Source organism: Choloepus didactylus, chromosome 3 (assembly GCF_015220235.1).
Source record: "Choloepus didactylus isolate mChoDid1 chromosome 3, mChoDid1.pri, whole genome shotgun sequence".
NCBI classification, from domain to species: Eukaryota; Metazoa; Chordata; class Mammalia; order Pilosa; family Megalonychidae; genus Choloepus; species Choloepus didactylus.
Window position 1 is genome coordinate 159,089,346 of NC_051309.1, and position 27,966 is coordinate 159,117,311.

The window sequence follows — 27,966 nt, forward strand, 5'->3', positions numbered from 1 at the left end:
GTTGAACCAGAGGGTGCTCCCCAATAAACTTCCTCTATGCAAATCTCTGTCTCAGAGTCTGTTTCCTAGAGAACCTGACTTAAGATAGCATGGAAATATTCCATTTCATATATGTATGTATCTATATATCTATATATAGATATATAGATCTCTACAATTTTTTATAGTCAACATTTTAAAGAGTTGCTCTTCCTATTTAGTATTTGCACAGAATTTGATGATGATAATGATGGAAGTTACAGAACACTTACCCGTCTCAGGCTCTATGCTAAGAACTTTCTATACGTCCATATTTCATTTAGGTTTGGAGCTGTATTTGCCTCAGAAAAACATGTCCTTAAACATAATCAACTCCTGTGGGTATGAACTCATTGTAAGTAGGACCTTTTGATGAGGTTACTTCAGGTAAGATGTGGCCCACTTCAATCAGGATGGGTCTTAGTCCTATTACTGAAGCCCTTCATAAACACAATGAAATTCAGGCAGAGAAAGAGAAAGACAGAAACTGAACATCAACAGAACCCAGAAGAGGAGAGGCCAGGAGGAGCCAAGGACCTAGGATCACTGGCAGCCAGACCCAGAAAGTCAGTCTTCAGGAAGAAAGCACTGCCTTGATGGCACCTTGATTTAGACTTTCTTTAACCTCAAAACCATGAGCTAATAAATTCCCATTGTTTAAGGCAACCCCTTGCATGGTGCTTGCTTTGGCAGCGAAGAAAATTAAAAGATAGGTAATACTATGTATTATTTAACAAATCATGAACTTGAAGCTAGGGAGATTAAAGGACCTGTCCAAGGTCATACGAGTAGATAGAGGTTGTGCCAGTTTGAATGTATTATGTCCCCCAGAAAAAGCCATATTCTTTGATGCAGTCTTGTGGGGCAGACATAATAGTGGGGATTAAGTTGGAACGTTTGAATTAGGTTGTTTGCATGGAGATGTGCCCCACCCAGCTGTGGGTGGTGACTCTGGTGGGATACTCCCATGGAGGCGTGGCCCCACCCATTCAGGGTGGGCCTTGATCAGTGGAGCCATATAAACGTGCTGACTCAGAGATGGAACTCAGTGCAGCTGTGAGTGAAGTTTTGAAGAGGAGCAAACTTGCTAGAGAGGAACGTCCTGGGAGAAAGCCATTTTGAAACCAGAACTTTGGAGCAGACGCCAGCCATGTGCCTTCCCAGCTAACAGAGGTTTTCCGGACGCCATTTGCCATCCTCCAGTGAAGGTACCTGATTACTGATGTGTTACCTTGGACACTTTATGGCCTTAAGACTGTAACTGTATAGCCAAATAAACCCCCTTTTTATAAAAGCCAATCCATCTCTGGTGTTTTGCATTCTGCAGCATTAGCAAACTAGAACAGAGGTAGAGTTGAGTCTAGAATCCAGCAGCACTTAAACCATAGACTGCACTTTTAACCATCTTAAAACACTGTTTCTCTAAGACTCACTCATTTTAGTAGTACATTAAGTTTTGTACTGCTAGGGTACAACATAGAACAATGATTTTAAAAAAACTTGTAACCTTGTTTTTTAATATACATTTGTAATTAAATTATAAGTTTATTATTAACTCATAAGATTTTAAAATAGAAGAATTTCTTCTATTACTGTAATTGAATAAGAATTGGGAAAGAAAATTTAAGCTTTCCAAAATCTAATTTTAAGAGATAATAGGAAAAAATGTTTATTTTATCAATTACATGATCTCAAATGTGGTAACTACTCTTAGGGGCCTCTATGAAGAAGCCAGGCAAGGCAGATACTTGTTGCCAACGATGGCCACAAACACTGAGACTTTTTCAGAAGTCACAGAATGAGGGTAATGATTTGCTACATGTTTTCAAGCTAGTTACATAGCTACAAAGAAGGGATAATAAAGAAAAAATCAACATCCTGTGTTGGGGTCTTGAATAGTAAGGAATTTGGTCTCCAAAAGGAGATCTCCTCTTTCTTCTATCTCCTTGGGGGATAACCTCCAAATCTTTGGAATTTCCCTTGATATGAGTATTTCTTACTCAAGGTGGGCCTTCCAGACATACGTGAGAGTTTATGCTAATGAGATGACACAAGGTGGGGCCAGCCATACCAGTAGTCTTAGGGTAGAGGCTGTCTACACGAGAAAGATCAACCAGGGATTAGAGGACCTGGGGAGGGGAAGGGAGGAGGGCTGGAGACTGAGTTAAACCATGAGGCCATTGATTCAAACAATCATGCCTATGTAATGAAACCCCATAAAAATGCTGGACAACCAAAGTTTGAGAGCGCTTCCCTGATTGGGGATACACAACCATATCCCCGGAGGGTCATGCATCTTGACTCTGTAAGGAGACGCACCCTATGTATCTCTTATTTGTTTCCTTTTTGCTACATAAAACTGAAATGATAACTATAATGCTTTCCTGAGTTCTGTTGAGTTGTTCTAGTGAATTATCAAATTCAAGGTGTAGTGAGAACTCCTGAATTTGTAGCCAGTTGGCCCGAAGTGAGGGTGGGCTGAGAACCCCCAAAACTTGGTACTGGGGTCTGTCATGAGGGCAATCTTGTGGGGATAGTGCCCTTAACTTGTGAAATCCAATCTAACTGGAAGTAGTTAGATTCAGAATTGCATTGCAGTCGGTGTCTCTAGGTAATGTAGGTTCCTATATATAACTATCTGCAAAGCATATTGATATTAATTTAAAAAATAAAGATGAGAATATTGTGATTGCTGAAATCTTGTATTTTCAGAGTCTTTCATTTTCATTTAATTGTCTCTTCCCTCTGAATAGCCGTTCTCTCAATATAAGAATTAACAACTTTATCTATACAGTAAAGACCAGGTAGAATTGTAGATCTTACCTGTCCAATAATTAGAGGAACCACAACAGTCATAAAAAGCTGAGAAAAAATAGATGCAAAAGGCACAGAAGAGGATGAACCAAGCTGTAAAACATGCAAATAAAAAGTTAGAATTATTTTCAATCAGTTATCAAACTTGCTGTTAATTAAATAATGCAATAAAATAATTCTCTCACATGCACCAAAAATATAGTGGCTACATACAAAGAGCAAGTGAAGTTACTTTCAAATGTCTAAATTTAACACAGAATAGACTGTTAAGGATTTTAACATATAATTTTGACTAGGAGATAGAGTTAAAAGAACTAGTTTTGCAATTTACTTAAATTACTCATTAAACATATTTCAATATAAAGTCATTCTATGTTCACACCGTCTATAATCATAGGGCATGAAATATCATCTATATTCATAGTTTATGTGATTTTATTTCACTTGTCTGCAGGCACCTAAAACAAGCAACAATATCTCATTATTCCCTTATCAAAATAATATATTTATTTATACAAATGAATAGTTTCCAAATTTCCTAGTCCTTCAAACAGAGGCAAAAAATATTATATCCTTTAAAATTTATTTTTATACAAGGTCTAGCAAATGTTAAATCCTGCAACATAAATCGTTTTTCAGTTTAAAATTGCAATATGCCTCTCCTAAATTCATATCTTTAACACTGTCTGTAATTCCTATTTTTCTCCTTCCTCATTTTTTGATTCTTTCTTTGCTAATTAATACAATCTTAACTTCAAAAAGAGCATCGCAAGATTTGTGTTTATCTATGTACACTCCCATTAGCCTTAACCACCAAGAATTGCTAAGTCTTCCTATTAACTCTCTAATGTTTTTCGAAACCAACTGGCTTTCAAATCTCTCTGGACATACAGCCTATTTCATAGATTTGTATCTCTTTCATTAGTTCCTTTTGCAATCAATTTCCTCCAAACCATCAGTAATCATCTTCCTGGCCCCTGGAACTTAGTTTTCCACCTCTCCTCTGCAGAGTAAACATCAATTTTCATATTCTACCTAAGTTTAGTTAAATCTGAAAACAACTTTTTGGGAAATAATTTTTGTGAAAGGCATTAAGGTGGTGATAACTAAGGGCATAGAATATTAAATAAAGTAAATATTTAGATACGTGAAGTCAAGAGCTCAGAATGAATATCATATCTGTGTTTTCACTGGTTTCTGTATGATTTGGTTTACCAAAATCTTTCATACACCCTTGTTTATTTCATAAAATTCTGTCCCCCAGCCTGAGCATCAGTCTATACACTATTAAATTGCCAACAAAATTCCTGCCCAACAGTGGCTCTGCATTCATTTAATACTAACTTCAACACCAATCACTAGCTGTCAATTTAGCCCATAAAAATGGTAGCTTCTAGCCCCTTCCTCCACAACCAATATAAACTAAAGAAATAAAGATAGCCAGGCAGAGAAAGTAGAACTGGTGAAGAACAGAAAGGATTCCTGGTATGTTGAATGGTACGTAGCCATTAGATGTTTCTTTTTATGCAAAACCAAAATATTAAGAACTAATAATTATACTGTATTTTATAGCAACTATGTCCTTGAAGCTCAAGGTGCTTTCAAAATATATCCTCTCCACAAATATAAACCCTGTGGATATTCCCAGGGCAAAGATTTAAATGAAGAAAAGATAGTTTACAGAGAAACTGAGGCACTGGATCAATAGAAAAATATACTTTAAAGAACAATGCTCTCAAGTTCAAAACCATGCAGCTCAGAGTTCTCTGAGCTTCTTCCTGGCCAACATCTCTTTGTCTCTGGTTACTGGACTTTCCTAACAGCATGGCCCCTAAACTCCAGTTTTCACTCCTGCCTTAAAAGGAAGAAAGTAAAACTGCTTCCTGCCCCCAGGCCAGAGGAAACATCCACGGCTCTGGACTTGCCAAATGGAGAAAAAGAACAGCAGGAAGCCATTGAACATATTGATGAAGTACAAAATGAAACAGACTTAATGAACAAGCCAGTGAGGAGATTTTGAAAATAGAACAGAAATATAATAAACTCTGCCAGCCATTGTTTCAGAAGAGGTCAGAATTGATTTCCAAAATCCCAAATTTTGGGATAACAACATTTGTCAACCATCCACAAGTGTCCGTACTGCTTGGGGAGGAGGATGAAGAGGCTGCATTATTTGACCTGAGTTGAAGTGACAGAACTTGACGATATTAAGTCAGGTTACAGAATAGATTATTTTGATGAAAATCCTTACTTCGAAAATCAAGTTCTCTCCAAAGAATTTCATCTGATCGAGAGTGGTGATCCAACCTCAAAGTCAACTGAAATAAATGGAAATCTGGAAAGGACTTGACAAAATGTTCAAGTTAAACACAGAAAAAGGACAGTGGGAAGAGGCAGCATGAAGAACCAGAGAGCTGCTTTACCTGGTTGACTGATCATTCTGATGCAGGTGAAGGTGAGTTAGGAGAGGTCATCAAAGATGATATTTGACCAAATCTATTACATTACTATTTGGTTCCTGATATGGATGATGAAGGAGAAGAGGAAGATGATGATGATGAAGATGGACTGGAAGATATTGATGAAGAAGGGGATGATGAAGAAGGGAATGAGGATGAAGGGGAAGAAAATTCCAACCTTACCTTTTTAATTTTTTCCAGTCCCTGGGAGAAAGTTGCAGTCTTTTTTTTTTCCTCTTGTGCTCAGTCACCCTGTTTTTGAGATCTTTTTTCTCTCCTCTACACTACGGTTCTCAGCTTATTTTGGGGGAAGTACCTTGCACAGAATACAGTGGGAAAAGAATCTCTACCCAATTCTGTTCCAAATTCATTTTTTTTTCTTTTTTTGAATCATATTTTTTATTGTAGAATATAACATATATACATAAAAGTGATTACTTTCCAAGTGCAATTTAGCAAGTAGAGAGCAAATTTCAAAGAATCTTATAGTTTGCAGTTTCAGTTTCAGTTATTTCCTTATTATGAAATACAACACACATACAAAAAGGTTATCTTTCAAAGTATGATTTAACAAGTAGATATATAGGAAATCTCCAAAGTTATTATGAGGTATAGTACCATAGTTTCAGTTATTTCCTTATTGTGAAATCTAAAGGTATAGCTTTCAAATTACAATTTAACAAGTAGCTATAGAACAAATTTCAAAGGATGCTATGGGTTATAGTTCCACCAATTCAATTCTTTCCTTCTAACTAATATAATACCCTAGCAACTAAGAAAAAGAAAATTATATAGATTCAGTATTCTTAATCCTTTGTTAAATTCCATCTTATCTGTCGCTACCCCTTCCTCTAGTTGAATCACTTTCCTGATCTTCAGGGATGTCTAGGCAGTGACCATCCTAACCTGTTCATGTTGAAAAGGGATGTCAACTTTATAAGCAAAGGGAACACATCCAATTAATGTTCTTTTTTTTTTTTTAATCTTCATTTTATTGAGATATATTCACATACCATGCAGTCATACAAAACAAATCGTACTTTCGATTGTTCACAGTACCATTACATAGTTGTACATTCATCACCTAAATCAATCCCTGACACCTTCATTAGCACACACACAAAAATAACAAGAATAATAATTAGAGTGAAAAAGAGCAATTGAAGTAAAAAAGAACACTGGGTACCTTTGTCTGTTTGTTTCCTTCCCCTATTTTTCTACTCATCCATCCATAAACTAGACAAAGTGGAGTGTGGTCCTTATGGCTTTCCCAATCCCATTGTCACCCCTCATAAGCTATATTTTTATACAACTATCTTCGAGATTCATGGGTTCTGAGTTGCAGTTTGATAGTTTCAGGTATCCACCACCAGCTACTCCAATTCTTTAGAACCTAAAAAGGGTTGTCTAAAGTGTGCGTAAGAGTGCCCACCAGAGTGACCTCTCGGCTCCTTTTGGAATCTTTCTGCTACTGAAGCTTATTTCATTTCCTTTCACATCCCCCTTTTGGTCAAGAAGATGTTCTCCGTCCCACGATGCCAGGTCTACATTCCTCCCCGGGAGTCATATTCCACGTTGCCAGGGAGATTCACTCCCCTGGGTGTCTGATCCCACGTAGTGGGGAGGTCAGTGATCTCACCTTTCAAGTTGGCTTAGCCAGAGAGAGAGGGCCACATCTGAGCAACAAAGAGGCATTCGGGAGGAGGCTCTTAGGCACAATCATAGGGAGGCCTAGCCTCTACTTTGCAGCAACCATCTTCCCAAGGGTAAAACCTATGGTAGAGGGCTCAACCCATCAAACCACCAGTCCCCTATGTCTGTGGTCATGTTAGCAACCATCGAGGTGGGATAGGCGAATACCCCTGCATTCTCCACAGGCTCCTCAAGGGGGCACTACATCTTTTTTTTCTTGTTTTTCTTTTTTTTTTTTTTACTTTCCCTTCTTTTTTAAATCAACTGTATGAAAAAAAAGTTAAAAAGAAAACAAACATACAATAAAAGAACATTTCAAAGAGACCATAACAAGGGAGTAAGAAAAAGACAACTAACCTAAGATAACTGCTTAACTTCCAACATGTTCCTACTTTACCCCAAGAAAGTTACATAATATAGCAACATTTCTGTGAACTTGTTCCTACTATATCCATCAGAAATTAACAGACCATAGTCATTCCTGGGCATCCCCAGAACGTTAAATAGCTTATCTGTTCTTCTTGGATTATTATTCCCCCTTCCTTAATTGCTCTCTATTGCTAGTTCCCCTACATTCTACATTATAAACCATTTGTTTTACATTTTTCAAAGTTCACATTAGTGGTAGCATATAATATTTCTCTTTTTGTGCCTGGCTTATTTCGCCCAGCATTATGTCTTCAAGGTTCATCCATGTGGTCATATGTTTCACGAGGTCGTTCCTTCTTACTGCCGCGTAGTATTCCATCGTGTGTATATACCACATTTTATTTATCCACTCATCTGTTGAAGGACATTTGGGTTGTTTCCATCTCTTGGCAATTGTGAATAATGCTGCTATGAACATTGGCGTGCAGATATCTGTTTGTGTCACTGCTTTCCGATCTTCCGGGTATATACCGAGAAGTGCAATCGCTGGATCGAATGGTAACTCTACATCTAGTTTTCTAAGGAACTGCCAGACTGACTTCCAGAGTGGCTGAACCATTATACAGTCCCACCAACAATGAACAAGAGTTCCAATTTCTCCACATCCCCTCCAGCATTTGTAGTTTCCTGTTTGTTTAATGGCAGCCATTCTAATCGGTGTTAGATGGTATCACATTGTGGTCTTAATTTGCATCTCTCTAATAGCTAGTGAAGCTGAACATTTTTTCATGTGTTTCTTGGCCATTTGTATTTCCTCTTCAGAGAACTGTCTTTTCATATCTTTTGCCCATTTTATAATTGGGCTGTCTGTACTATTGTCATTGAGTTGTAGGATTTCTTTATATATGCAAGATATCAGTCTTTTGTCAGATACATGGTTTCCAAAAATTTTTTCCCATTGAGTTGGCTGCCTCTTTACCTTTTGAGACATTCCTTTGAGGTGCAGAAACTTCTAAGCTTGAGGAGTTCCCATTTATCTATTTTCTCTTTTGTTGCTTGTGCTTTGGGTGTAAAGTCTAGGAAGTGGCCACCTAATACAAGGTCTGGAAGATGTTTTCCTACATTATCTTCTAGGAGTTTTATGGTACTTTCTTTTATATTGAGATCTTTCATCCATTTTGAGTTAATTTTTGTGTAGGGGGTGAGGTAGGGGTCCTCTTTCATTCTTTTGGATATGGATATCCAACTCTCCCAGCCCCATTTGTTGAAAAGACCATTATGACTCAGGTCAGTGACTTTGGGGGCCTTATCAAAGATCAGTCGGCCATAGATCTGAGGGTCTGTCTCCGAATTCTCAATTCGATTCCATTGATCTATATGTCTATCTTTGTGCCAGTACCATGCTGTTTTGGCAACTGTGGCTTTATAATAAGCTTCAAAGTCAGGGAGTGTAAGTCCTCCCACTTCGTTTTTCTTTTTTAGAGTGTCTTTAGCAATTCGAGGCATCTTCCCTTTCCAAATAAATTTGATAACTAGCTTTTCCAAGTCTGCAAAGTAGGTTGTTGGAAATTTGATTGGGATTGCATTGAATCTGTAGATGAGTTTGGGTAGAATTGACATCTTAATGACATTTAGTCTTCCTATCCATGAACATGGAATATTTTTCCATCTTTTAAGGTCCCCTTCTATTTCTTTTAGTAGAGTTATGTAGTTTTCTTTGTATAGGTCTTTTACATCTCTGGTTAAGTTTATTCCTAGGTACTTGATTTTTTTAGTTGCTATTGAAAATGGTATCTTTTTCTTGAGTGTCTCTTCAGTTTGTTCATTTCTAGCATATAGAAACATTACTGACTTATGTGCATTAACCTTGTATACCGCTACTTTGCTAAATTTGGTTATTAGCTCTAGTAGCTGTATCGTCGATTTCTCAGGGTTTTCTAGATATAAGATCCTATCATCTGCAAATAATGACAGTTTTACTTCTTCTTTTCCAATTTGGATGCCTATTATTTCTTTGTCTTGCCGGATTGCCCAGGCTAGCACTTCCAGCACAATGTTGAATAACAGTGGTGACAGCGGGCATCCTTGTCTTGTTCCTGATCTTAGAGGGAAGGCTTTCAGTCTCTCACCATTGAGTACTATGCTGGCTGTGGGTTTTTCATATATGCTCTTTATCATGTTGAGGAAGTTTCCTTCAATTCCTACCTTTTAAAGTGTTTTTATCAAAAAGGGATGTTGGACTTTGTCAAATGCTTTTTCAGCATCTATTGAGATGATCAATTGATTTTTCCCTTTTGACTTGTTAATGTGTTGTAATACATTGATTGATTTTCTTATGTTGAACCATCCTTGCATGCCTGGAATGAACCCCACTTGGTCATGGTGTATGATTTTTTTAATGTGTCTTTGGATTCGATTTGCAAGTATTTTGTTGAGGATTTTTGCATCTATATTCATTAGGGAGATTGGCCGGTAGTTTTCCTTTTTTGTAGCATCTTTGCCTGGTTTGAGTATTAGATCGATGTTTGCTTCATAAAATGAGTTAGGAAGTGTTCCATTTTCTTCAATGTTTTGAAAGAGTTTGAGTAAGATTGGTGTCAGTTCTTTCTGGAAAGTTTGGTAGAATTCCCCTGTGAAGCCATCTGGCCCTGGGCATTTATTTGTGGGAAGATTTTTGATGACTGATTGGATCTCTTTGCTTGTGATGGGTTGGCTGAGGTCTTCTATTTCTTCTCTGGTCAGTCTAGGTTGTTCATATGTTTCCAGGAAATTGTCCATTTCTTCTACATTATCCAGTTTGTTGCCATACAGTTGTTCATAATATAGTCTTATAATTTTTTTAATTTCTTCAGGATCTGCAGTTATGTCACCTTTTTCATTCATTATTTTGTTTATATGGGTCTTCTCTCTTTTTGATTTTGTCAGTCTAGCTAGGGGCTTGTCAATCTTGTTGATCTTCTCAAAGAACCAACTTTTGGTGATATTTATCCTCTCTATTGATTTTGTTCTCTATGTCATTTATTTCTGCTTTAATCCTTGTTATTTCTTTTCTTGTACTTGGTTTAGGATTGGTTTGCTCTTCATTTTCTAGCTTCTTCAGTTGATCCATTAGTTCTTTGATTTTGGCTCTTTCTTCCTTTTTAATATATGCGTTTAGTGCTATAAATTTCCCCCTTAGCACTGCTTTTGCTGCATCCCATAGGTTTTCGTATGTTGTGTTCTCAGTTTCATTCGTCTCTATATATTTAGCAATTTCTCTTGCTATTTCTTCGTTAACCCACTGATTGTTTAGGAGTGTGTTGTTTAACCTCCAGGTATTTGTGAATTTTCTAAGTCTCTGATGGTTATTGATTTCTAATTGTATTCCTTTGTGGTCAGAGAATGTGCTTTGAATAATTTCAATCTTTTTAAATTTATTGAGGCTTGTTTTATGTCCCAGCATATGATCTATTCTGGAGAAAGTTCCATGAGCACTAGAAAAGTATGTGTATCCTGGTGATTTGGGATGTAATGTCCTGTATATGTCTGTTAAATCTAATTCATTTATCAGATTGTTTAGGTTTTCAATTTCCTTATTGGTCTTCTGTCTGGTTGATCTATCTATAGGAGAGAGTGATGTGTTGAAGTCTCCCACAATTATTGTGGAAACATCAATTGCTTCCTTTAGTTTTGCCAGTGTTTCTCTCATGTATTTTGTGGCACCTTGATTGGGTGCATAGACATTTACGATCGTTATTTCTTCTTGTTGAATTGCCCCTTTTATTAGTATGTAGTGGCCTTCTTTGTCTCTCAAAACATCCCTGCATTTAAAGTCTATTTTATCTGAGATTAATATTGCTACACCTGCTTTCTTTTGGCTGTAGCTTGCATGAAATATTTTTTTCCATCCTTTCACTTTCAATTTCTTTGTGTCCCTGTGTCTAAGATGAGTTTCTTGTATGCAACATATTGATGGTTTATTTTTTTTTGATCCATTCTGCGAATCTATGTCTTTTAATTGGGGAGTTTAATCCATTTACATTCAACGTTATAACCGTGAAGGCATTTCTTGAATCGGCCATCTTATCCTTTGGTTTATGTTTGTCATATTTTTCCCCTCTCTCTATTAATATCCTTTATCGTACCCATACCGAATCTCTTTAGTATTGAACCTTTCTCCAAGTCTCTCTGTACTTTCTTTGTCTCTCTGTCTGTAGGGCTCCCTTGAGTATCTCCAGTAGGGCAGGTCTCTTGTTAGCAAATTCTCTCAGCATTTGTTTGTCTGTGAAAAATTTAAGCTCTCCCTCAAATTTGAAGGAGAGCTTTGCTGGATAAAGTATTCTTGGCTGGAAATTTTTCTCACTCAGAATTTTAAATATATCGTGCCACTGCCTTCTCGCCTCCATCGTGGCTGCTGAGTAGTCACTACAGAGTCTTATGCTGTTTCCTTTGTATGTGGTGAATTGCTTTTCTCTTGCTGCTTTCAGAACTTGCTCCTTCTCTTCTGTGTTTGACAGTGTGATCAGAATATGTCTCAGAGTGGGTTTATTTGGATTTATTCTATTTGGAGTTCTCTGAGCATTTATGATTTGTGTATTTATGTTGTTTAGAAGATTTGGGAAGTTTTCCCCAACAACTTCTTTGAATACTCTTCCTAGACCTTTACCCTTTTCTTCCCCTTCTGGAACAGCAATGAGTCTTATATTCGGACGTTTCATATTATCTATCATATCCCTGAGCTCCATTTCGATTTTTTCAATTTTTTTTCCCCATTCTTTCTTTTATGCTTTCATTTTCCATTCTGTCATCTTCCAGGTCACTGATTCGTTGTTCAACTTCCTCTAATCTTGCACTATGAGTGTCCAGATTCTTTTTAATTTGGTCAACAGTTTCTTTAATTTCCATCAGATCATCCATTTTTTTATTTAGTCTTGCAATGTCTTCTTTATGCTCTTCTAGGGTCTTCTTGATATCCTTTGTATCCCGTACTATGGTCTCATTGTTCATCTTTAGTTCTTTGAGTAGCTGCTCTAGGTGCTGTGTCTCTTCTGGTATTTTGATTTGGGTGCTTGGGCTTGGGTTATTCATATCATCTGTTTTTTTTCATATGCTTTATAATTTTCTGTTGTTTTTGGCCTCTTGGCATTTGCTGAACTTGATAAGGTTCTTTTAGGATGTGTAGACCAATTGAAGTCCTTATCTCTAATTTATCAGATCTACAGCTTCGTGGAGTACACTTTCTGTAACTAACCAGCAGGTGGCGTCCACGAGCCACCTGTTCTCCACAAGCCAGTTCTCCCCTGCTTAGCCTTTGTGGTGAGTGGGGGAGTGAGTCTTGTGGGGTCCAATTGGTGTACCAAGCTTGCGTGTGTAGTTGGTGTTGCCTGCCCTGTATATGGGGCGTGTTTCTGGGCAGTCAGGGAGGGGGAGTGGCTCTAACAATCAAATCTCCCTGGTGATCCTAGAGTTTTAAAGCTGCTGCAATAGTCTAATCCTTCAGTTCAGTCCTGCCACAGTCTGTCTCTGCCACTGACCCACAAATCCTTGGTATTGGCGTATGGCTCCTGAGACTTGCAAGTGGGCCCCTCTTCCAGGCTGTGCACCCCGGGTCCTCTGTTGAGGGATGACTGTGCTATGTTAAAGGTGAGTGCCATTCCCCCAGGGCAGTTCTGGGCTGCTGGGCTGTGTAGGGAGGCTCCCAGTCTGCTGAAATGATGAGTGAATGGGGCTTTGTTAATTCACTCTGCTCCACCTTCCCAACTCTGGGACAATCAGCTGAGGTTGCAGGGAAGGCTAATGTCCACACCCAGTTTTGTGGTGTGTGCCTGTTGTTTGAAGCGCTTCCATCACACTGGGTTGTCTGGGGCAGCTCTGGGCTATGGGACTGGTGATGGGCAGGAGTGTTTCCTGTCCACCAGGATGATGGCTGTGAGCGGACACCCCCCTTTTCTTTGGAAGTTGTGGTGTTTAGTGAATTTTCTCAGCCACTGGATTATTGCCTTTTGTCTCAGAGCTCTCTTAGTTCTGCTCTTGTCTTGACCTGCCCAAATTGCAAGTCTTTGAAGCTTTCTGTATTGGGCTTCTTAGAGTAATTGTTTTAGAAAAAGAAAAAAGGATTAAAAAAAAAGGGCCCTCCTCAGAGATCTAATGGGCTATTGAAATGCTAAGAGACAAAGCAATTAGGGCCATTAAGGAAAGGTCCACAGGGCAGAGAGATCAGCTTTTCTTCGGGATTTGCATATGAGCCTCAGGGCCTGAGCTCTGCCCTTCCCCTTTCTATGTTCACCAGAACTCCAAAAATCCTCCGCTTTTATTTTGGAGTTTTTCGTGTTGTTTTTTAATATGCCTGTCTCCTCTGTGTTGGGCTGGCTGCTCTCAGATTCTCTGGTGTCTGATCTCAGTCTATCTATGGTTGGAATTTGGATCAGCAGAATGAGTTTCCGATAAGGGCTGCCACTGCAGTTCTCCCTTCTCCTTCCCGGAGCTGACAGCCCCTCCTCCCATGGGACTGAGCCTGGCAGGGAGGGGCGCAGGTCCCCTGGCCACAGAAACTTACAGATTTCGCTGATCTCAGCAGTTCGACGTTTTCATGAGTGTTGTATGAAGTATGCCCAAAGTCAGATTGCTCTGTGGTGTCCAGTCCACGCAGTTCCTGGCTTTGTACCTACTTTCCTGGAGGAGTAACTAAAACATACAGCTCACCAGTCCGCCATCTTGCCCCGCCTGCCAATTCATTTTTATCCCTTCTTGTCTCAACAAAAAATTTTATGGAATCAACACAGCACCGGGCTCTGTGTGAGAAAAGAAAAGCCTTCTGTCTTTGCTCTGCTGGAAGCTGGAGGGTGGTAGACCCCTGTGTAGTAGTGCATAGAATTCTAGCTTTTTCCCTCCTTCCTCTGTATATTGAGCTCAGAGATTACACTGTGTCTCTGTGTGAATATGGACAGTTAGCATTTACCAACATGCATCCGTCTACTTTCTCACAGTTAAAAAAAGAAAAAAAAATTCTAAAAAAAAAAATAGGTTTATAGAAGGTCAGCAAAGGGTGGATTTGACATGTTTGGGTGGGTTAAGTGGGTATTTTGACAACGTGGCTTCTCCTTTGGCATGTTTAATTGTGATGTTTAGTGGACATTCTTGCAGTTTAAGATGACACTTTTAAAATACAATTCTTTCCTAATGATGACTTGAGTCCTGTCACTTGATGGGAGAATTGCAGAACCTGACGTATCTTATTTGGAATTGACATTTCTCTACTGTAATTTTTTCCCTGCTTATTTTTACATTTCCTGGAAAGGAAAGCTGAAGCTTAGTTTTAAATGTTAAAAGTATAAAAGTTGCTTTTTTACAACAAAACTAAATGTGTACAAAAACAACAAACAAAACAAAACAAAACAAAAAAACCCCACAAACATGCAACTCAGTGCTCTGTCCATAAGATAACACTGTTCGGAGAGAGGTAGCAGGATTTGCATTTGTGATTTCACATATACCTGGTCCTCCTTCTATCTCAACTTTATTAATATGTTTTTAAAATGTTTGAAGTGAGTAATCGTAACATGCCATGTTTCCTCTTTAAGTCCAGTGCTTAGCCCGGTAGATGGCACAGAGAAAATGGGTGCAGATGATAAATGTGTGCAGAATGAATAAACGAAGTAATTTGTAAACATGAGGTGCTAAAAAGTGACAAACTCTTATTCAAAATAACATCCTCATCACACTCTTTAGGGGATTCTGGGAAGATGGCAGCATAGAAAGAAGTGGAAGACTTAGTCTCCCCCAGAACAATTCATAAATGAACAAAAAAAACAGTAAATAACCTGGAATGGTAGCGGGGAGACAAACGTGACTGTACACTCAACATCCACCAACATGAATTGGGAGGAATGCCTGAGATCACAGCATAAAATCTGCAAGTAAAACTGCGGACCTGCGCTGAGCTGAGAACCTAGAGCCGGGAGCCCCTCCCTCACAGAAGCTACGCCGTGCACTCTCTCAGCCCAGCTCCAAGTGAGGTTTTAATAATAACTGCTCAATACAGACAGTGAATCCTCAACAAGCAAACAGAGGCTTTTGGTGACAAATGACCTTGGGAGAATCGGGGGAAATATTCGGTCTCTTGCTCTCTCTCTGTGGAGAAAACCTCAGCTGCTCTCAGCCCACAAAGCATTGCAGTAAAGACAGCCTCACACATTCTGTATTCTGAAATGAGCTGAGAGCCCCGCGGCACAGCCAAGCAGCTCAGGGCTTCCCTAGAGGGACGGTGCACACTGATGACATAGCACGGCACCCCCCTCGGCTGAGGGAGGATCGCGGCTGGGAGGGGGGATCCGCTTGGAGAATCCAGGGGTGCTACGCCAAGTCCGGTGGTTTATGGGACACCGAGAGAGAGCTGCCCTTCCTCCCTGGCCACCCGTGCGCGCGCTGCACATTCAGGGTGGGCAACTCCAGCGGCACGCCGAGGCTGAGCTCTCCAACTGAACACACAAGAATCATTTCCCCTCACTACGCGAGAACTGACTGGAGGGATATAGGTGGCTCACAGATGCCATCCGCTGGTTACTTAGAGAAAGTGTACGTCACCAAACTGTGTCTCTGAAAAATTAGATCAATATCCCTTTTTTTTTGATACAACTTGAAAGAACCCTATCAAGCAAAACAAACACCAAGAGGCCAAACACAACAGAAAATCTTAACGCATATGATAAAACCAAATGATATGGAGAATCCAGCTCCAAACACACAAATCAAGATTTCGGAAGAAACGTTATACCTCGCAAATTTAATTAAAGAACTACAATCAAAGAACGAAAACATGGCAAAGGATTTAAAGGACATCAAGAGGACCATGGCCCAGGATATAAGCGCCATAAAAAAGACCCTAGAAGAGCATAAAGAAGACATTGCAAGAGTAAATAAAAAAATAGAAGATCTTATGGAAATAAAATAAACTGCTGGCCAAATTAAAAATACTCTGGATATTCACAATACAAGACTAGAAGAAGCTGAACAACATCTCAGTGTCCTAGAAATCCAAAGAACAGAAAATGAAAGAACAAAAGAAAGAATGGAGAAAAAAATTGAAAAAATCGCAATGGATCTCAGGGATACGATAGATAAAATAAAACGTCCAAACTTAAGACTCATTGGTGTCCCAGAAGGGGAAGAGAAGGGTAAAGGTCTAGAAAGACTATTCAAAGAAATTGTTGGGGAAAACTTCCCAAACCTTCTACGCAATATAAACACACAAAGCATAAATGCCCAGCGAACTCCAAATAGAATAAATCCAAATAAACCCACCCCAAGACATATTCTGATCAGACTCTCAAATACTGAAGAGAAGGAGCAAGTTCTGAAAGCAGCAAGAGAAAAGCAATTCACTACATACAAAGAAAACAATATAAGACTAAGTAGTGACTACTCAGTGGCCACTATGGAGACGAGAAGGCAGTGGCATGACATATTTAAAATTCTGAGAGAGAAAAATTTCCAGCCAAGAACACTTTATCCAGCAAAACTCTCCTTCAAATTTGAGGGAGAGCTTAAATTTTTCAGACAAACAAATGCTGAGAGACTTTGCCAATAAAAGATCTGCCCTAGTTCAGATTCTAAAGGAAGCCCTACCAACAGAGAGACAAAGAATGGAGAAAAAGATATAGAGAATTTTAACAGACATATATAGTACCTTACATCCCAAATCACCAGGACACTCATTTTTCTCTAGTGATCACAGATCTTTCTCCAGAAGGGACCATAAGCTGGGACATAAAACAAGCCTCAAGAAATTAAAAAAAAAAAAAAAAAAATTGAATATACTCACAGAACATTCTCCAAACACAATGGAATACAAATAGAAGTCAATAATTTTTGAACTATAACTCCACTATTTACTTCCTACATGATAAAAAATACACAAACTCTAAGGAGAAATCAGTGGTTTTGAATTCAATGTAAAATATGTAATTTTAGACAACTATGTAAAGGTGGGGAATGAAGGAGTATAGGAACATAGTTTATGTGCCCTATTGAAGTGAAGGTGGTACCAAAGAAAAACAAGATTGATAGGGATTTAAGAGGTTAATTTTAAGCCCCACAGTAAACACAAAGAAATTATCAGAGAATATAACCATAGAGATGAAATTAGAGTTTGGGTTAAGAGAAATGGGGGAAGGGGCAATGGGAAGTTTAGAAAGGAGTGCAGGGTCGCTATTTGAGGTGAAAGGAAATTTCTAGCAATGGATGGTAGGAAAGAGCATAACATTCTAAATGCGATTAATCCCACTAATAGAAGGCTAGGAAGGGGGTGGAATGGGAAGATTTAGGCTGTATATATGTTTCCACAGTTGAAAAAAGGAAAAAAAAAAAAAAAAGACAGTCTAACTAGACGACAATTGAATGCTAAGGATGAACTTGGATGGGATTGGAGGGTGGAGGACAGGTGGCTCGAAGGGACACAGTTGAGACATAAGGAAAAGGAAATATAGAATGTAAGCATTGTATCATTGTTGAATCTCTTATACTTCTTAGCTGTGCTTAATGGAATTACATAAAACAACATTCTTGTTCATGGCAAGTACATACGTGAATTACAGTGTATGTTCAAGGATGTGTGCAGCTAACTCTTATATGTTCAGAAGACAGAGAAATACATGATGGATGATAGATAGGGAGGGAGGGAGGAGGGAGGGAAAGAAATAGTGATGTCACAGCATGTTAAAGTTGGTGGATTGAGCTATCGGGGGAGGGGGGTCAGGGTATGATGGAATTCTGTGTATGGGGCTACTATTGTTTTTGCAACTGTTCATGTAACTTTGAATTCATTTCAAAATAAAAAAAGAAAAATAACATCCTTATATTTTCTCAACTTAAAAAAGCCCCACAAAACTAAATATCTTTAAAAACCTCATTATAAAATCACTTGGCATTAAAAAATCACTTACTATTTTTTTCACTGCTTATTAGTGGTAACACATTAATTAATTGTACACACAATTAATTTTAATCCTTTAGAAACAAAGGATATCTAGTCACGAAGAGACTAGATGAAAGTCGTGTATTGAAGTCTCCAACTATTACAGAGTTGTCTAATTCTTCCTTCAGTTTTGCCAGTGTTTGCTTCGTGGGTTTTGGGGCACTGTAGTTAGGTGTACAAATACTTATGATTGTTATTTCCTCTTGGTGGATGGACTCTTTTATTAATATATGGCCCTTCTTTGTTTCTTTTAACAGATCTTGACTTGAAGTCTATTTTGTCAGATATAAGTATAGCTACCCCAACTCTCTTTTCATTACTGTTTGCATGGAATATCTTTTCTGTCCTTTCACTTTCAACCTATTTGTTTCTTTGGGTCTAAGGTGAGCCTCTTGTAAACAATATATAGCTGGATAGTGTGCTTTTTTAATCTATTCTGCCAGTTAGTCTTTTGATTGGGGAGTTTAACTCATTAACATTCACTATTATTACTGACAAGGCAGGATTTACTTCAGCCATTTTGTCATACTTTTTTTTTTTTTTTTTTTGGTCTCTCTTTTCCTTTACTGCAGCCTACTTTTTTGTATAGCTGATCTTTTGTGATGTAACTGATTGATGCTTTTCACATTTCTGTTCCTGTATACTTTTAAAATACTTTCTTTGTGGTTACCTTGGGGTTTGCATTAAACAACCTAAGCCGATAACCTGCTAATTTGAAAAGATACCAAATTAACTTCAATAAGTATATACATTCTCTGCTCCCACATCACTCTGTTTCCCCTCTTAATGTTGTTTTTGTCATACATTACCTCTTTTATATTTTGTGTCCATTATAAGGAAATATGATTATTTCTTACTCAATTGTATTCTAATGCTTAAAAGTAGAGTTATATACTGAGGATACAGAGTTATTGGGTTTTTCATTTACTCTTTTAGTTACCTTTACTGAAGATCTTCACTTCTTTATAATGCTCCAAGTCACTCTATCCTGTCTTTTCCTTTCAACCTAAAGAACTCCCTTTCCATTCCCTCTTTTTAAAGATGTGAAAACTGATGTCCTGAGAGAGGTGGCTTGTAATTAACAACTATAATACATGCATTCTGATGTAAAATTAGCTGTGCTTCTCAAATACATTCAAGTAACTCTTTAGCCAAATCTGCTCTGTGATATTAGTCCTCCTATGTTTGGGAAGGTTTGTTTGTTTAACCATAAGGTATTGATAGTGCAGTAATCCCAGAGATCAAATGGAGAGAGAAACTTAAAGCCTGACCACATTTAATAAGTTAATTTTGGGGGTTGATTTTAATCACAAAGTCAATGTAAAAGACCCTGTGAGACAACTTAGTGATAAGAAAAATAACTGAAAAAAAATTTCAACTTTGGTTTTTAAGACTATTACGTATTTTAATTTCTTTTGTGAAAAAAGTCCATCACATTATAGACCATTTGCATGTTCAATGTTTGGAAGCTTCATGTTCCTAGAAGAGCAGTGGAATGGGGTCATATGGTGAGGGAAATGTTGGCCTCGATCTCCAATATTCCTTTGTCCTCTGCAGTGCCTCTGATCTCTGATCCATTTGATTAGGAACACAGGTTAAAGCAGACCTCCTCCAAGATTTTGTCAGATCAGAGACCAGAGCAAGCAAGCCAGGGAAGTAATTAACTGGGTACAAGAAACTAGGCTAGGTATGGCAGGGATGCTGAGGAGGAAATCCCACAAGATGGTTCCCTTAGAAGTGGCCTCTCAAAGGAAGGAAACCTCAGTACCGGACTCTAATTTGGCATAAGTCCTTTCTTTTGAATCGGCCACCAGTCCTGTTGCTGTGGTCAGTGTGAAGATGCAGAGGTACCCTGGGGGATGTTTCTGAGGTTAAGAAGTATGCCCTGGCATCCAGAAGAAAGAAGAGTGAGCATCTGGCATAGGGCTGTATATAAGAACATGACTAGAAAAGTACAAGGCCCAATCATTTCATATGCAGAGTTGAGTACAACTAAAGCAGAAGGAAACGTGCTGCCTGGAATATTTGGTTCTTCACATTTTAATGAGGAACCTGTCATGGTTTCCATTGTAAAAACCAATGTGTTTGTAAGAAGCATCAATAATTTGCACATTTGGATAAAGCTGCAGATTCAGGATAAGTTTGTATCAAGCAAGTGCTCTGGTCTTCACTGAGCTACCCCAGCAAATTTAGAGGTAATGTGTCTCATACTGCAAGCCCATGCTTTAAGATATAGCATATTAAAAAGAAACCAAAAAACAGACATCAGCTTATTTCTTGCAGGAATATTGTGCTTAAAGCAGAAAACTCACAATTATGTTTATTTGTTTTAACATCTTATGCTGAGAGGAAAAGATTCCATGAAAACTAAATATGTGGGAATTTAGGACCTTCGTGTTCATTCAAGTTATTAAGCACTGAGGACTTCCGGGAAGATGGTGGAATAAGGATGGGCAGAGCTCACTTCTCAACCAAAGACACCTAGAGAACAAGCAGGAATTATTGAAAGCAATGGTTCTGGGGCTCGGAAGACCAGGAAAGGACCATTGCAACATATGAGGAGGAGATGGGCAAAAAACAGAGAAATACGACTGAGAAATTGTGGTGAATGAGCTCAACCAGGGAACTTGGTGTGCCCTCTGCCCCACCCATCCTGTGGCTGTGAGACGGCTTTGTTCTCACCAGCTGGTGATATGTAGTGCAGTCCTGCTCCAACTGAGAACCAGCGAGGTCGGCCCTCTTGGTCCTGCAGCCTATAGCCTTTCCATGAGGCTAGAGGCTCCATTAATCCCACAAACGGAGAGACTTTGGTGAGAGACTAATCTCTACTGCGGTTCCTGTCACACATCCCCCACCCCTGAGGCCAGTAGACGTGATGCAGTCCAGGGCAAGTTGTTGGCTAGTGAAGCTGACCCCCTTACTCCTGCAGCCTAGAATCTTTCCATACCTGCAGTTCAGGAGCCTGCAGCTCCATTGGTTCCACAAACTCAGAGACTATGGCAAGAGATTGATCTGTACCAGGGGCCTGGCACCCACTGCCCACCCCCAAGGCCAGCAAATCTGGGCTGTCTGGCTCTCATCTGGCTATCTGGTTCTCATCTGGTTGGCTGCAGTAGGGAGGCCTTCCTCCTGGAAAAAGTGGAGGATGTGGCACAGTCCTGTTCCAACTGCTAATTGGAGATGGTGACCCTCTGGATCTCACAGCTTTGAGCCTGTTTCCACAGGAGCCCAGGGTGCTCGCTCCTCCAATATTTCCACAAACAGAGAAGCTTTTTTGTATAGTTGCTCTTTTGTGATGTAACTGATTGATGCTTTTCACATTTCTGTTCCTGTATATTTTTAAAATACTTTCTTTGTGGTTACCTTGGGGTTTGCATTAAACAACAAAGTATGCGAGGCAAAACTGAAGGGAGTAATAGACATTTCTACAATAACAGTGGAAGAGTTCAACATACCACTCTCTCCAATAGATAGAATATCTAAACAGAGGATCAACAAGTTAGTAATCACCTCTTATGAACCAGGAGTATGATCTAGGCAGGAGGATACAACAGTGAAGAAAACACAAAAATCCCTGTGCCCGGGAGCTATTTTTAAAAAGCTGAGGTCAATGTGCATGCGTGCCTGCCACTCTGTGGACAGTCCTCTCTCTCACATATAACTAGAAAATTCCTAGTTGTTTCCCCAAGACTGAGTTCAAGCATCACTTCTTTAGGAATTCTTCCCAAACTCTCCTCCCAAAATGCAGAATTGACCACTCCCTCTTTTGTGGACCACCATTCTCTATGTGTGTTTCTGTCGTAATTCTCAAAATATATGGTTGTTCTTGTCTACAAGTCTGCTTCTCCCAAAACCTATGGGATTCTATTTATTCCTGTTTATAATCTCAGTGCTCAGCAGAGTGACTAAGTGGTACACTTCAGCATCAGTGCATCAGAAATACCTAGAGGCTTGTGAGAACACAGATTGTTCTGCCCCACTCTCAGAGTGTCCAATTCAGTAAGCCAAGGTCCCAAGTATGCTGATGCTGCTGAGCTAGGGTTCACACTTTGAGAATCAGCGGTCTTGTTCATAGTAGGTGCTCAACAAATGTGTTTTCAATTAATGAATGACCACAGTACATAAGTAGAAAAAGAGGCTTAATGTTTTTGTTTATTCTTTTCTTTCTATCCTTGTAACTTCGGGTAATTTTCAAAGCCCTTCTTAATTCATAGACCAAAGAAAGGATCAGCAGCCTGGCCTCCAACCCAATTGTCTCTTATAATTACAGTAACAGTAACATTTACTGCGTACTTTCTATGTGCCAGGCACTACTGCTTTAAATGCTTCATGTGTGTTGAATAATTTAATCCTTATAGCAACCCCTTGAGGTAGGTGTTATTATTACCTCAATTTTCATATGAGGCAATACTGGCACAAAACAGTTAACTTGCCCTAAGTCACAGTAGTTAGAAAGTGACAGAGTTAGTTAGGGTCTAAATCCAGAAGTGCAGCTCCAAGCCCTCATGCTTAATCCCTACTGCATAGTACAGAAAGGACAGAAAGGCGAAAATCAGGAGGTGACAGGAGTGTACACCAGGGCTGCGTTCCCCGTTCTTGCCTATGTTTATGGGTGGCGGGCTGGGCAGGGGGAGTGTGGTTGCATGAGATGGGGAACTTGAGGCCAGGAAGAAGCAAGGAGGAGGAAAAGTAAGAGAAAATGGGGGGAAAACCCCCACACAACAACTTGATAAGCAGTGGTTGATAGTGCAGACTTTCTCAACTGGTGTTCCTCATTTGAACCATAGCACAGAAAATTATTTGAGTTACTACTTCTCAATTCTCTCAAGGATGGTACATAACTGGTAACATTATAGTTGCACTGAAGAGAAAGAATTTAATGCATTATATACAATGGATTAGTAGGACACTAGGAGTTAATTCTCTAACCTAGCAGAGAATGGCTGAGTGGAAGCAAGGATTGACTGCTATGAATCCATTCAATATAGAATATATTTCATTTGGAAAGAATCTGGGGTCTGGTCAGTAAAATATTATGGGGCCAAACTAACCTGACTCAGAGGGATAAATAGTAACAATTCTTCTTGATGAAGAGAAGTTGATTGTCTGCAAAATCATAGTTATCAACATACAGTTAGAAAACAGATGGTGCATTTAAAATCACTCCTGTAAGTGAGCTGACCTGTAAATTGTCATTAATGCACATGTCTTCATTTGCTCTGCTTTGTAATCAGCCTTTTATCTCCTACCAGGGAAATCCATTAGCCACAGGCCTCTCCACTATTTGTATCTCTTCTCAGCTATTAAAACATTATTGTATTAAATAATTCACCCTTGATGACTAGTCTAAGCTTTCATTAGTACCACATTCAGGGAAAAGTAAGAATAGATCTTTACAGTTTGTGCTGTAGAGTGATGAGTGTTAAATCTCTTTTGCTAGAACATCAGGAAGAAGCTGCTTCAGACATAGCGCAGGATTTGTTCCCTCCTGTCCAATTTCCATCATCCCCCCAAAGCCCACAGAACTCCGCACTACGGGAAAGGAAAAGGGGAAGAGATTTGCTTACTCAGTAGATTTAACTTGTTTCCACACATTGACCCACTCATAAATACCTCTTTCCTTCCCATCACATAGTCAAGTAGGCCCCAATCTTAAAAACCCTTCCAGTTTTCCATCCTTCCCCATCAACTAAAGTTCTGCCTGCTGCCCCTTCTCTCAAAAGAATACAAGCAAACTAAATTGGTCACTTACACAAAATTGAAATAAATGTGTACCAGATGTCAGGGTCAATGTAAAAACGACTATGATTTTTATCAAAATTAAGAATATGGTTGTTAAATAGCCATATTGATTAACCTGCATGAATCAAACTAAAATTGAGTTATTGCATGGAAAATATATATATTTAGTAGACAAAATGATCCCTTTTATATCTAAATGCCTGATATTTTTTCTTCTCTGGGAAATGAAAAATAAAACAGCCTTTAAGAGGATTTTTAAAGATAAAAAAAATTGTGTAAAACATGGTTTCACTTTTCTTTTTGTTTATATGTTAATCTAAAACATAAGATAAAAAGATCACCTTCCAATTACGCTGATGGTAATTTAGTGTGTACAAATTATAAGTTCTGGTTATTCAAACCACACAAACCGTTCAGTGGGATGTGCCCAAATGAACTGTAAACCGGCTTGTCTTAACCAAAGAGGAAAGCTGTGGTGAGAAAGGCTTCCAGGACACAGAGGGATAGAGGCATATACTCAGAGACAACTAGGAACAAACTGTGCTTCTCATTCTCTGCCCAAAGGAGGTGGCTATGCTGATGCTGAATTTGGTGCAGGAACTAAAGAGTCATCTGTTCCCTTAAGCGGAAGCAACATTTAAGTTCCTCCATAAGAGTTCTCTAAGGTCGTGAATCAACCGGCAAGGATGTACCAAGCAGTGTCTTTCTGCACTATGGCAAGGCTCTCTGATCGGTGTACACCACCAGCAGCTATGTGCTGGAAAGGGACGCAAAGGGCAGGGGAAGCACCTGGCTAAGACAGTACCAAATTGTACTCATTTTGTGTCACCACCTCACTTCAGTTAACTTCAGAGAAGCCCAATAATGAATTAGCCTCTCTGGGTCAGTGGTCCTTAATGGGGTAGGCAGTGTATCAAGGTTAACTCCAGAACATTTGAAAACTGCTTGGTAGGAACTTCTCCTTCACTTGTTTCCCTCTAAATGATTCAAGGGAAAAAATTAAAACAATAGAGGAAGCACAGATATAGGAACAACTAATCAAAAGACATACAGCCAAATCTCCCCAACTAGTTCACTGAGCTACAGTAAAATCTGGCTTTAAAATTAAACAGTATCAAGAAGACTGTGTGTGAAAAAGAAGAATTAGGAAGCTTAAAAAGAAACACAAGAAAAATTAAACTACAATAATGGAGGTTAATACACTAGAGACATTCAAGAGCAGATTTGAACAGGCAAAAGAAAGAAATCAGTGAATTAGAAGACAGGACGATCAATACCATACAATCTGAAGAATAGATAGAAAAAAGAATGGAAAAAAAAAAAAAAAGTGAGCAGAGCATCAGAGACCTGTGGGAAATGTGAAGCATACCAACACAGCCATTATGGGAGTCCCAGAAGGACAGGAGAAGGAGAAAAGGGCAGAAAGAATATTTGAGGAAATAATGGCTGAAAACTTTCCAAATCTGATGAAAGTTATGAATATACACACCCAAAAAGCACAAGAAACTCTCCAAATAGGATAAAGCCTAATAAACCTACTCCAAAACCTATACTAGTCAAAGTGCCATTGCCAAAGATAAAGATAGAATTCTGAAAGCAGCAAAAGAAAACTGATTTGTCATGTGCAAGGAGTCCTCAATTGGACTAAGTGCCCATTTCTCATCAGAAATCATGCAGGTAGGAAGGGAGTAGTAAGACCTACTTAAGGGTACCGAAAGAGAAAAACATCCAGTCAAGAATTCTATATCCAGCAAAACTGTCCTTCAAAATGAGGGATTGTTTAAAACATTCACAAGTAAACAAAAACTGAGACAATTTGTCACCAAGAGACCTGCCCTACAAGTGAGTTCTTCTGGTTGAAAGGAAAGGACAGGAGATAGGAGCTGGAGCAATATAAAGAAATGAAGATCTCCACTAAAGGTAACTACATGGGTAAATGCAAAATCCAGTAGCATGGTACCCTCAGTATTTAACTAAGTCTACTTTTTATTTCTTGTAAGATTTAGAAGATAAATGAATAAGAAATATAGTGGTACCTCAGTACTCATCATTAATTGGCTCCAGGAAGCATGACAAGTACCAAAAACAATGAGTACCAAACAAATTTTTCCCATAGGAATAATATAAATAAATTTAATGCATTTTCAAACCAAAGACAATGTACATTTTTAAGGCAATATGTAAAAAGATATGGTTGTATATCATTACTTTACATGAGAAACAAACCTAAAAATTAATAATACTTAGATTAAATAAAATAAAAACTTCACTTTACCTGTACTGAGAAGAGTCCATGGCCTAATGGGATGGTGGGAGGAGAGTGGTGGCGAGGAGAGGGTACATGGAGTGTTGCTTGGAAGGAGAGTCCCCCTCCAATAGAACATTGGGCACGTGCACATCAGGTGTTCCTTCTCTTTTCTGCCTTTTTTCAACTTGCACCACAGGCTCTGACACAATCTTTGTCACCTTCATTAAAAACTTATCCAATGAGGACTGCTTCTGTCTTCTTTTCAGAATTCCTCAAAAATGTGAAATTGGTCATTCAATAAATTCACATTTCTGCTTGTAAGAGCTTTGTCTGGATGGTGTTTCTCCACAAAGTTTTGAACTTCTGCCCATTTTGCACACATTTCTTTTATCAAGGAACTGGGGACATCCTCCCTTATCTCCTCTCACCTGAAGATACCTCTTCAGCCACCTCTTGTTGCTGTTTCTTCTGTGGTTCCTGCAGCTCCTCAGTGCTGAGCTCTTCATGATGTTCCCCCATTAACTCCTCAACATCAGCAGATGCAGGATACAATATCCTGCACAACTGTGCCCTCTGCACCTGCAGGCTTAGGGTCAGTGTGCCAGTTGAATGTATTATGTCCCTCCAAATGCCATTATCTCTGATGCAATCTTGTGTGGGCAGACCTATCAGTGTTAATTAGATTGTAATTCTTTGAATGTTTCCATGGATATGTGCCCCACCCAACTGTGGGTAATGACTCTGATTGGATAATTTCCATGGAAGTGTTGGCCTGCCCATTCAGGGTGGGTCTGAATCAAGTTACTGGAGTACTATATAAGATCAGACAGAAGGAGCAAGCTGCTATAGCCGAGAGGGACACTTTGAAGAAAGCACAGGAGCTGAGAGAAAACTTGCAGATGAGAGACAGTTTGAAGATGGCCATTGTAAGCAGATTTTTGCTCCGGAGAAGCTAAGAGAGGAAAAACGCCCTCTGAGCAACTAAGAGTGACATTTTGGAGGAACTGCAGCCTAGAGAGGAATGTTCTGGGAGAAAGCCATTTTGAAACCAGAACTTTGGAGCAGACACCAGCCACGTGTCTTCCCAGCTAACAGAGGTTTTCCGGATGCCATTGGCCGTCCTCTGGTGAAGGTACCCGATTGCTGATGTGTTGCCTTGGACACTTTATGACCTTGAGACTATAACTGTGTAACCAAATAAACCCCCTTTTATAAACCCAATCCATTTCTGGTGTTTTGCATTCTGGTAGCATTAGCAAACTAGAACAGTCAGTCTCAAACCCTTCAAAGTCTCTCTGAGTCTTAGCTTCTGGCCACAAATTCTTCCATACCCAATTCATTGTCCTAAAAGAGACTTCGTTCCAGGTCTTATCAGTAAGATTAAGGCAGTGCAGGATACTGAAATGCCCCTTCCAGAATTCTGTGAGGGTCAACTGGGTGTCAGAAGTGATCTCAAAGCACCTGTGGAAAAGTGTCTTGGTGTACAACTTTTTTTTTTTTTTGCTTAAAATGACCTGCTGGTCCATGGGCTGGATAAGAGTTTAGTGTTGCGGGGTGGGGTGGGGGTGGGGTGGGGGTCACAGCAGGAAACTTACAGTGATGAAACTGAACTCTTCCAGTAAGTCATCCTCCAAGCCTGGAGGGTGGGCAGGCACACTGTCCAAAAGTAGGAG

General features: G+C 39.2%; 1 protein-coding gene and 1 pseudogene across 1 annotated transcript in view; one reads left to right on the forward strand and one right to left on the reverse strand.

Moving 5' to 3' along the window:
* SLC10A7 (solute carrier family 10 member 7) overlaps positions 1 to 27,966 on the reverse strand; it is a 294,226-nt gene that overhangs the window by 47,829 nt on the left and 218,431 nt on the right. Inside the window, exon 7 of the mRNA XM_037830764.1 lies at positions 2,842 to 2,925. Coding sequence (XP_037686692.1) covers positions 2,842 to 2,925 — 84 coding nt within the window. The remainder of the gene's footprint in view (positions 1 to 2,841; positions 2,926 to 27,966) is intronic.
* LOC119529088 lies at positions 4,657 to 5,553 on the forward strand (annotated as a pseudogene).